At 39.7% G+C, this 12347-nt stretch overlaps 1 protein-coding gene across 1 annotated transcript in view; it reads left to right on the forward strand.

The window, feature by feature from the left end:
- CCDC171 (coiled-coil domain containing 171) overlaps window positions 1-12347 on the forward strand; it is an 849190-nt gene that overhangs the window by 737980 nt on the left and 98863 nt on the right. The window contains 1 exon segment of the mRNA XM_053700001.1: window positions 10859-11011. Within this exon segment, the coding sequence (XP_053555976.1) occupies window positions 10859-11011 (153 nt within the window).

The raw sequence follows: 12347 nt of genomic DNA on the forward strand, positions 1-12347 counted from the left end.
CGCTCTGTAAGAAGTTAAAAAATTGTTTTAAAATGTGTGGGTATTGGGCCACACCATAAAAAGTGTATATGCAAATGTATATTGCAGACAGTATCATTATTATATAAAAAATAACAAACAATAAATTTATAACAAAGGTTTAGTGTCCCTGTAAGATGCTTGTGTTTTTATTTTCTTCTGTTATGTGTGATCAGTACACGGGTCATCATTACTTCTGGGATATTATCTGCTCCCCTACAGGAAGTGCAAGAGGATTCACCCAGCAGAGTTGCTATATAGCTCCTCCCCTCTACGTCACCCCCAGTCATTCTCTTGCACCCAAAGACTAGATAGGAGGTGTGAGAGGACTATGGTGATTATACTTAGTTTTTAGAACTTCAATCAAAAGTTTGTTATTTTACAATAGCACCGGAGCGTGTTATTACCTCTCTGGCAGAGTTTGAAGAAGAATCTACCAGAGTTTTTCTTATGATTTTAACCGGAGTAGTTAAGATCATATTGCTGTTTCTCGGCCATCTGAGGGAGGTTAAAAAACTTCAGATCAGGGGACAGCGGGCAGTTGAATCTGCATTGAGGTATGTAGCAGTTTTTATTTTCTGAATGGAATTGATGAAAAGATCCTGCCATACCGTTATAATGAACATGTATGTATACTCTACACTTTAGTATTCTGGGGATGGTATTTCACCGGAATTACTCTGTAAAAGTACATTAAACCTTTTAATAGGTATTTTTCATGTTAAACGTTTTTGCTGGAATGTAGAATCGTTTGCATTAATGAGGTACTGAGTGAATAAATATTTGGGCATTATTTTTCCACTTGGCAGTTTGCTTGTTTTAATTATGACAGTTTCGTTTCTCTCTCACTGCTGTGTGTGAGAGGGAGGGGCCGTTTTTGGCGCTCTTTGCTACGCATCAAAAATTTCCAGTCAGTTACTCTTGTATTTTCTGCATGATCCGGTTCATCTCCAACAGAACTCAGAGGTCTTCAAACTTCTTTGAAGGGAGGTAGATTCTCTCAGCAGAGCTGTGAGACTTATATAGTGACTGTGATTTAAAACGTTGCTCTGTAATTTTTATGTTTAAAATTTAATTAGTGTTATTTTACTAATGGGAACAAACCTTTGCTAAAAAGTTGTGTTGTTTTTAAAGTGTGATGCTATAACTGTTTTTCAGTTCATTATTTCAACTGTCATTTAATCGTTTAGTGCTTCTTGAGGCACAGTACGTTTTTGTTAAATAAGATTGTAACCGAGTTGCATGTTTATTGCTAGTGTGTTAAACATGTCTGATTCAGAGGAAGATACCTGTGTCATTTGTTCCAATGCCAAGGTGGAGCCCAATAGAAATTTATGTACTAACTGTATTGATGCTACTTTAAATAAAAGCCAATCTGTACAAATTGAACAAATTTCACCAAACAGCGAGGGGAGAGTTATGCCGACTAACTCGCCTCACGTGTCAGTACCTGCATCTCCCGCCCGGGAGGTGCGTGATATTATGGCGCCTAGTACATCTGGGCAGCCATTACAGATAACATTACAAGATATGGCTACTGTTATGACTGAAGTTTTGGCTAAATTACCAGAACTAAGAGGCAAGCGTGATCACTCTGGGGTGAGAACAGAGTGCGCTGATAATTCTAGGGCCATGTCTGATACTGCGTCACAGCTTGCAGAGCATGAGGACGGAGAGCTTCATTCTGTAGGTGACGGTTCTGATCCAAGCAGATTGGATTCAGATATTTCAAATTTTAAATTTAAATTGGAAAACCTCCGTGTATTACTAGGGGAGGTCTTAGCGGCTCTTAACGATTGTAACACTGTTGCAATACCAGAGAAAATGTGTAGGTTGGATAAATACTTTGCGGTACCGGCGAGTACTGACGTTTTTCCTATACCTAAGAGATTAACTGAAATTGTTACTAAGGAGTGGGATAGACCCGGTGTGCCGTTCTCACCCCCTCCAATATTTAGAAAGATGTTTCCAATAGACGCCACCACACGGGACTTATGGCAAACGGTCCCTAAGGTGGAGGGAGCAGTTTCTACTTTAGCTAAGCGCACCACTATCCCGGTGGAGGATAGCTGTGCTTTTTCAGATCCTATGGATAAAAAATTAGAGGGTTACCTTAAGAAAATGTTTGTTCAACAAGGTTTTATATTGCAACCCCTTGCATGCATCGCGCCGATTACGGCTGCGGCAGCATTTTGGATTGAGTCTCTGGAAGAGAACCTTAGTTCAGCTACGCTGGACGACATTACGGACAGGCTTAGAGTCCTTAAACTAGCTAATTCATTCATTTCGGAGGCCGTAGTACATTTAACCAAACTTACGGCTAAGAATTCAGGATTCGCCATTCAGGCACGTAGGGCACTGTGGCTAAAATCCTGGTCGGCTGATGTAACTTCTAAGTCCAAATTACTTAATATACCTTTCAAGGGGCAAACTTTATTTGGGCCCGGTTTGAAAGAAATTATTGCTGACATTACAGGGGGTAAGGGCCACGCTCTACCTCAAGACAAAGCCAAAGCTAAGGCTAGACAGTCTATTTTTCGTCCCTTTCGGAATTTCAAAGCAGGAACAGCATCAACTTCCACTGCACCAAAACAGGAAGGAGCTGTTGCTCGTTACAGACAAGGCTGGAAACCTAACCAGTCCTGGAATAAGGGCAAGCAGGCCAGGAAACCTGCTGCTGCCCCTAAGACAGCATGAACCGAGGGCCCCCGATCCGGGACCGGATCTAGTGGGGGGCAGACTCTCTCTCTTCGCCCAGGCTTGGGCAAGAGATGTTCAGGATCCCTGGGCGCTAGAGATCATATCTCAGGGATACCTTCTAGACTTCAAATTCTCTCCCCCAAGAGGGAGATTTCATCTGTCAAGGTTGTCAACAAACCAAATAAAGAAAGACGCGTTTCTACGCTGTGTACAAGATCTATTATTAATGGGAGTGATCCATCCGGTTCCGCGGTCGGAACAAGGACAAGGGTTTTACTCAAACCTGTTTGTGGTTCCCAAAAAAGAGGGAACTTTCAGGCCAATCTTGGATTTAAAGATCCTAAACAAATTCCTATGAGTTCCATCGTTCAAAATGGAAACTATTCGGACAATCTTACCCATGATCCAAAAGGGTCAGTACATGACCACAGTGGATTTAAAGGATGCTTACCTTCACATACCGATTCACAAAGATCATTACCGGTATCTAAGGTTTGCCTTCTTAAACAGGCATTACCAGTTTGTAGCCCTTCCATTCGGATTGGCTACGGCTCCAAGAATCTTCACAAAGGTTCTGGGTGCCCTTCTGGCGGTACTAAGACCGCGAGGAATTTCGGTAGCTCCGTACCTAGACGACATTCTGATACAAGCTTCAAGCTTTCAAACTGCCAAGTCTCATACAGAGTTAGTTCTGGCATTTCTAAGGTCGCATGGATGGAAAGTGAACGAAAAGAAGAGTTCTCTCTTTCCTCTCACAAGAGTTCAATTCTTGGGGACTCTTATAGATTCTGTAGAAATGAAGATTTATCTGACAGAAGACAGATTAACAAAGCTTCTAAATGCATGCCGTGTCCTTCATTCCATTCAACTCCCGTCAGTAGCTCAATGCATGGAGGTGATCGGCTTAATGGTAGCAGCAATGGACATAGTACCCTTTGCACGCCTACATCTCAGACCGCTGCAATTGTGCATGCTGAGTCAGTGGAATGGGGATTACTCAGATTTGTCCCCCACTCTGAATCTGGATCAAGAGACCAGAAACTCTCTTCTATGGTGGCTTTCTCGGCCACATCTGTCCAGGGGGATGCCATTCAGCAGGCCGGACTGGACAATTGTAACAACAGACGCCAGCCTACTAGGTTGGGGCGCTGTCTGGAATTCTCTGAAGGCTCAGGGACAATGGAGTCAGGAGGAAAGTCTCCTGCCAATAAACATTCTGGAATTGAGAGCAGTTCTCAATGCCCTTCTAGCTTGGCCCCAGTTAAAAACTCGGGGGTTCATCAGGTTTCAGTCGGACAACATCACGACTGTAGCTTACATCAACCATCAGGGAGGGACAAGAAGCTCCCTAGCAATGATGGAAGTATCAAAGATATTTCGCTGGGCAGAGTCTCACTCTTGCCACCTGTCAGCAATCCACATCCCGGGAGTGGAGAACTGGGAGGCGGATTTCTTGAGTCGCCAGACGTTTCATCCGGGGGAGTGGGAACTTCATCCGGAGGTCTTTGCCCAAATACTTCGACGTTGGGGCAAACCAGAGATAGATCTCATGGCGTCTCGCCAGAACGCCAAACTTCCTCGCTACGGATCCAGATCCAGGGATCCGGGAGCGGTTCTGATAGATGCTTTGACAGCACCTTGGAACTTCAGGATGGCTTATGTGTTTCCACCCTTCCCGCTGCTTCCTCGATTGATTGCCAAAATCAAACAGGAGAGAGCATCAGTGATTCTAATAGCACCTGCATGGCCACGCAGGACTTGGTATGCAGATCTAGTGGACATGTCATCCTGCCCGCCTTGGTCTCTACCTCTAAGACAGGACCTTCTGATACAGGGTCCATTCAAACATCAAAATCTAACTTCTCTGAAGCTGACTGCTTGGAGATTGAACGCTTGATTTTATCAAAACGTGGTTTTTCTGAGTCGGTTATTGATACCCTGATACAGGCTAGGAAGCCTGTTACCAGAAAGATTTACCATAAAATATGGCGTAAATACCTATACTGGTGTGAATCCAAAGATTACTCCTGGAGTAAGGTTAGGATTCCTAGGATATTGTCCTTTCTACAAGAAGGTTTAGAAAAGGGTTTATCGGCTAGCTCATTAAAGGGACAGATCTCAGCTCTGTCCATCTTGTTACACAAGCGTCTGTCAGAAAATCCAGACGTCCAGGCATTTTGTCAGGCTTTAGCTAGGATCAAGCCTGTGTTTAAAACTGTTGCTCCGCCATGGAGTTTAAACTTAGTTCTTAACGTTTTACAGGGTGTTCCGTTCGAACCCCTTCATTCCATTGATATAAAATTGTTATCTTGGAAAGTTCTATTTTTAATGGCTATTTCCTCGGCTCGAAGAGTCTCTGAATTATCAGCCTTACATTGTGATTCTCCTTATCTGATCTTTCACTCAGACAAGGTAGTTCTGCGTACTAAACCTGGGTTCTTACCTAAGGTAGTCACTAACAGGAATATCAATCAAGAGATTATTGTTCCATCCTTGTGTCCAAATCCTTCTTCAAAGAAGGAACGTCTTCTACACAATCTGGATGTAGTTCGTGCCCTCAAGTTCTACTTGCAGGCAACTAAGGATTTTCGACAAACGTCTTCCCTGTTTGTCGTGTACTCTGGTCAGAGGAGAGGTCATAAGGCTTCGGCTACCTCTCTCTCCTTCTGGCTTCGTAGCATAATTCGTTTAGCCTATGAGACTGCTGGACAGCAGCCTCCTGAAAGAATTACAGCTCATTCTACTAGAGCTGTGGCTTCCACTTGGGCCTTTAAGAATGAGGCCTCTGTTGAACAGATTTGCAAGGCTGCAACTTGGTCTTCGCTTCATACTTTTTCCAAATTTTACAAATTTGACACTTTTGCTTCTTCGGAGGCTATTTTTGGGAGAAAGGTTCTTCAGGCAGTGGTTCCTTCTGTTTAATGAGCCTGCCTATCCCTCCCGTCATCCGTGTACTTTTGCTTTGGTATTGGTATCCCAGAAGTAATGATGACCCGTGGACTGATCACACATAACAGAAGAAAACATAATTTATGCTTACCTGATAAATTCCTTTCTTCTGTTGTGTGATCAGTCCACGGCCCGCCCTGTTTTTTAAGGCAGGTAAATATTTTTTAAATTATAATCCAGTCACCACTACACCCTTGGCTTTTCCTTTCTCGTTGGTCTTTGGTCGAATGACTGGAGGTGACGTAGAGGGGAGGAGCTATATAGCAACTCTGCTGGGTGAATCCTCTTGCACTTCCTGTAGGGGAGCAGATAATATCCCAGAAGTAATGATGACCCGTGGACTGATCACACAACAGAAGAAAGGAATTTATCAGGTAAGCATAAATTATGTTTTTTATATAATAAAGGATTTTTTTGCTTTATTCTTATGGAGTGAGGAATTAACCTATTCTGTTAACCCATTGAAGTCCATCTCTGGTGACCAAAAGAATAATTTTAGAGTGCAGTGTTTGTTTGTTTTTAAGGAATGATACTGTGTTTGAAGACTAAGCACTGAAAGAACTCAAATCTACTTAGGCTTTATATTGTGACATAAAAAATACTTATCACAGTGCAGATTATGGAACAAAGAAATGAAGTGTCTGTAAATAAATGTATCCATTATCATTCAAAAACTTACTGTGCTGTCCTATGTATGTGGTGTCATTAATTGCAAATTTCAAAATGAGATATTGACAAATATTTAAGCCGCAGTAAATATGTGTTGCAGAATCTGTTGGCACTTTACAAATAACTGATAATAATAATTATAATAATGTGCTCTAGACGTTTTTTTCCTAAATTGTCTGGCGTAGACTCTCACTAAGGACTTAATTTGCATAAAAACTAACATTAAATATATTTATTTTGTCATGACATTGCCCTTAAATTCTTGTTAACCTAGAATACATCTCAGAAATAATTACCAGCAGCTCAAAACCAGATTGGCTTATGCATTTAATGTTATTATGTCTGATAAATTTTAAACAGCTGGGGACATTCCTCCATTAAATCACAATAATGAAGCATTACTATTTGTCCTGGTTTATAGTAATTGGTGTGCTGTATTTACTTGGTAGTTTACAGCTTCATTTTCTCCCATATTTTCTTAAAAAATACAATATGTCAACTTGTAGAACATGTTGGAAACGTTAAATCCCAGAACTTGCATTTTAACCCTTGCAATGAGCGGAAATGTTGGAAATATGTGGGAAATGGGTGTGCGTGTGTGTATGTATGTGTGTATATATATATAAAAATCCAAACTTTCTCACTATTTAAAAAAATAAAAATAATAAAATACTGTTTTCCCTGCCTGTAGGTCAAAAACGTATTAAAAAAAATGAACTACCTTTAGTTGCATGTATAAGCTGTATTATGACATTTATATATTGCCTACATGACAAAAAATATTGTTGTTTACAACTGTCCCAAACTGTCCCATTTCAAAAATACAAGTATTCCAAAATCCAAAACTTTTCTGGTCCTAATCATTTTAGATATAGGGATTCTACCTCTATATATGTACTGTATGTGTGTGTATGTGTATATGTGTGTATGTGTATATACATATATATACAGTATCTCACAAAAGTGAGTACACCCCTCACATTTTTGTAAATATTTTATTATATCTTTTCATGTGACAACACTGAAGAAATGACACTTTGCTACAATGTAAAGTAGTGAGTGTACAGACTGTTTAACAGTGTAAATTTGCTGTCCCCTCAAAGTAACTCAACACACAGCCATTAATGTCTAAACCACTGGAAACAAAAGTGAGTACAACCCTAAGTGGAAATGTCCAAATTGGGCCCAATTAGCCATTTTCCCTCCCCGGTGTGATGTGACTCGTTAGTGTTACAAGGTCTCTGGTGTGAATGAGGAGCAGGTGTGTTAAATTTAATGTTATCGCTCTCATACTCTCAAAAGCTGGTGAGATAGCTCAGTTGGTAAATGCCCTGACTACAAAAAGCCTGTTTAAAAGATCCAAGGTCACAGGTTCAAATCCCGGCAGGGCCGACTCAGCCCTTCATCCTTCTGAGGTCGATAAAATGAGTACCATTAAATTGGGTAATAATAACAACTATTACTATTCAGCTGCCGATTTGGTTAATTCCAAGAGTTAGCGCTGAAAAAGCGCTTTGAGTCCCACTGGGAGAAAGGTGCTATATAAATACTAGTTATTATTATTATTATTATATTATTATCATACTGGTCACTGGAAGTTCAACATAGCACCTCATGGCAAAGAACTCTCTGAGGATCTGAAAAAAAGAATTGTTGCTCTACATAAAGATGGCCTAGGTTATAAGAAGATTGCCAAGACCCTGAAACTGAGCTGCAGCACGGTGGGCAAGACCATACAGTGGTTTCACAGGACAAATTCCACTCAGAACAGGCCTCGCCATGGTCAACCAAAGAAGTTGAGTGCACATGCTCAGCATCATATACAGAGGTTGTCTTTGGGAAATAGATGTATAAGTGCTGCCATCATTGCTGCAGAGGTTGAAGGGGTGGGGGGTCAGCCTGTCAGTGCTCAGACCATACGCTGCACACTGCATCAAATTGGTCTGCAAGATGATGCACAAGAAAGCCCACAGTTTGCTGAAGACAAGCAGACTAAGGACATGGATTACTGGAACCATGTCCAGTGGTCCGATGAGACCAAGATAAACTTATTTGGTCCAGATGGTGTAAAGCATGTGTTGCCGTAACCAGGTGAGGAGTACAAAGACAACTGTGTCTTGCCTAGAGTCAAGCATAGTGGTGGGAGTGTCATGGTCTGGGCCTGCATGAGTGCTGCCAGCACTGGGGAGGTACAGTTCATTGAGGGAACCATGAATGCCAACATGTACTGTGACATACTGAAGCAGAGCATGATCCCCTCCCTTCGGAGACTGGGCCGCAGGGCAGTATTCCAACATAACGACCCCAAACACACCTCCAAGACGACCACTGCCTTGCTAAAGAAGCTGGTAAAGGTGATGGACTGGCCAAGCATGTTTCCAGACATAAACCCTATTGAGCATCTGTGGGGCATCCTCAAACGGAAGGTGGGGGACTAACATCCACCAGCTCCATCTTGGAGGAGTGGAAGAGGACTCCAGTGGCAACCTGTGAAGCTCTGGTGAACTCCATGCCCAAAAGGGTTAAGGCAGTGCTGGAAAATAATGGTGGCCACACAAAATATTGACACTTTCGGCCCAATTTAGACATTTTCACTTAGGGGTGTATTCACTTTTGTTGCCAACGGTTTAGACATTAATGGCTGTGTGTGGAGTTATTTTGAGGGGATAGCAAATTTACACTGTTATACAGGCTGTATAACCTCATTAATTGAGGGTTTACTTGTGAGTAGGCTTAATCTACAGGTGTGTTATTTGTCACATTTAATAAAAGTTTAATGCACTATTAGTATCCATTTATTTTTGCATGCCATCCTATCGAGTACCTACCTCACTCTAAGGATTAGAGGATCTGAAAGTTTCTCTACCGGTGGATATTGCAAGGTTTAAAGGGGCCATCTCACTCCATACAAGAGGCTTTTCTTGACAGTGTGAAACATACAAGTGATTACGTCTTTACTTACCTCATACTGATTGAGGTAACTTCAAGTAAGTGCACACCCTTATGGAGACCGGATGAATTAAGAATACCAGGAATTTTTTATGAACTTTACTCATGACTTTATCTATGTGCTTATGAAATTTAGTTTTTATATTTTTGTATTGTGTGTGCACAAATTTTTTTTTTTTACACTTGTATTTATATGCTAGGCAGCGCTTACCTTTTATTCTTTACTAATTTATTTTCATATAGAAGGGTGATACAGAGAATCTCCCCTCGCTGGAGGTTAGCTGCAGCCATTTGCATTTTCAGTATTAATTATCTGTTTTTACTTTAAGGGTCATTTGGTTTTATACCCCCTTTTTCAGGAGCGCTAGTGGACCCAGAGCTTCCTGGAATTTTTTCTAGGATTCTACTTTTATATTATATATATATATGTATGTATTAAAAGTGAGGGATCCGCACTCTCTGGACTTTTAAATCAAACAAATTTATTGTGACGTTTCTGGGATCAAACCGTCCCCTTCATTAGACCAAAGGTTTCTGGTCTGATGAAGGGGATGGTTTTATCCCCGAAACGTCACAATAAATTTGTTTGATTTCAAAGTCCAGAGAGTGTGGATCCCTCACTTTTCATTTGGATACTGTTGTTCCTGACACCCTGGCAGTTTGTCGTAGTATGCGGTGAGAGTGCAAATCCCCTTGAACTTTTGTTATATATATATATATATATATATATATATATATATATATATATATATATATATATATATATATATATATATATATATATATATATATATATATAATGTGTTAACCTTATACAAACATGGGCATTTTATCCTATTCATTTTATCCTATTCTACAATGCCAGTCATCATTGTGAGATATTCTTTGTGTGTAATAGCCTCCTTATTTGCAATTTTTTTAAAGCCGTATACTAATTATGGCAGATACAGTAAATTAATACTGATAACAATGTCATCCAAGAGGCAGAATTTTTTTTTTTTACTTTCTGCAAAGAGACTTTTTTTGTGAAAATATTTCTGCTGGTCATTTTGAAATAAAATTTTAAATTAGGCAGTTACACAGAAGCATTGATGATCATCAGTCAATACACTGCTGCTTTGCAGTGCTGCTCTCAATTTGACTGTCCTATTCAAACAGTGCTTATCTCTGTCTGCACTTTGTTTAGGAAAATGCAGCCAGAGCACAGTGTTGTTTAAAGAGAACAGTCTAATGTGGAGTAGTGCTGGAAAATGAAAGCATTAACAGCTCTTGCATGTGTCCTGTTCTTTCTGCAGGTATGCTGCATTTTCTGTAAAGACATCTCAGATAAAAGCATGTTCTGCCTTGGGGAATGTCATATATCAAATTGTATTTGCTTACTAATTGCTGCATCAATTTGTTTTTGTTTACTTCTTATTTTTTGCAATAAATATAATAACAAGCAAACGTCCACGTGCACTATATTTCAGTTTATAAATGTTGACTGCCATTTATACAGGGTGTGTACAATAACGGTGGGAGGGCGACTTTTCTTCAATTATTTTTTTTAAATAATTGTTCTTTTCTTTTTCAGAATATGATTAAAATGTTTTTGGACATCTATCAGCTTACTTATTCCAGAACAACTGCACTGGAAAAAGAATTAACTTCTCACCAAAAACACATTGAAGCCCTCAAATGTGAACTCCAAACTGCATGCCTGCGTGAAACTAAAAGCATGTTTCCGGTAGGTTTATTTAACACCAAAAATATTTAACTGCCAGGGTTTTGGGTCATCATAGCACACACCTCCTCATACAAAATTATTAATCACAAGGGAAAACTTCTTAAATAACAGTGATGGCATTCTCGTAAAACAAGTTGTAAATAACAAAATTACATTTGGTGTTAAGATGTTACTTATAAATAGAACACAAAACCCAATGAGTCCTTTTTTTCTTTTCCTATCCTGGCAGGATAGGTGACAGTTGAGACCGTCCATTTACTCCCTAATACATGCAAATGTGTGCAGATGCTGTCTTTGATGTTAATTATGTGTAAAACCAACATCATAATTAAGACATATGATTAGCCTTTAAAGGAAACTATTAAATATTCACTATGATTGTCTTAGATGGCAAAAACATGTTATGCTTTGAAAGGGAGGTTAAGGTACAGTTTATGACTCATTTAAGTTCTGAAATCACAGCTCTATATATTTTTTTATTTAAGTTCACATAAGGCTAATAAGGTGATTCTTTAGTTTTGTCCCACAGGGTCTTATTGAATGCAGATGTATTTGTGTCATGTAGACACCACACAGACATAAACTATCATAAGCATCTATAAAAGAGAATTAAGACCTTTATCACTTTGCCTGTTATTGATTAATGTTGTTTTTCTTTTTTCATCCTTACCCTCTTCATGATCTCAGGAAGACATATTACTATGTATGTTTACACAGCTATAGTTCAGAGCATTTCCAGCCTATGAATGTTCATGTCTTTAAGTTAATAGCTTTGAGACCACAGCTGTGTGTGCTCACTGGTTTTGATGATAGGTGAAGTGACATGGATGGAAAAAAGAGAGAGCATATTCTGAGCATTAAGTTATGTAGAAATGCAAGATGTCATCATAGCAAGAAATACTTTTGTTAAAGAGAACTTTTACCAGTAATGAATATTAATAGCGGATATAACTACAGTGTTGTAAAATAATAGGCGGAATAGCTTGGTCTCCCATCTACAGATGACATTGGTTTAACCACCTCTTCTTTATTTAGGTAACAATATATTTTTCAGCATCAAATAAGAGGGTGTAAAGAATGAAACATGACATAATGGCATATGGTAGTAAAGAAAAGTAAGAGAAAAATAGAATAAGGTCAAAGGGTAGGATAGTGCTGTGATAGCTTAGTTTGGTGTTTCTAGCAACTGTTTGACATCCATTAAATCTAATCTACTGGTCCTTGGTGTGGTATGTGGGTAGGAACAGAAAATGGTAATGATTTAGGAGTGAGCAGTTACAGAACAGGAGACATGAGATAAGTGGGTAAATGGGACTGGTAAATGTAGGAGCATGTT

This window comes from Bombina bombina, chromosome 2 (genome assembly GCF_027579735.1).
Source record: "Bombina bombina isolate aBomBom1 chromosome 2, aBomBom1.pri, whole genome shotgun sequence".
NCBI classification, from domain to species: Eukaryota; Metazoa; Chordata; class Amphibia; order Anura; family Bombinatoridae; genus Bombina; species Bombina bombina.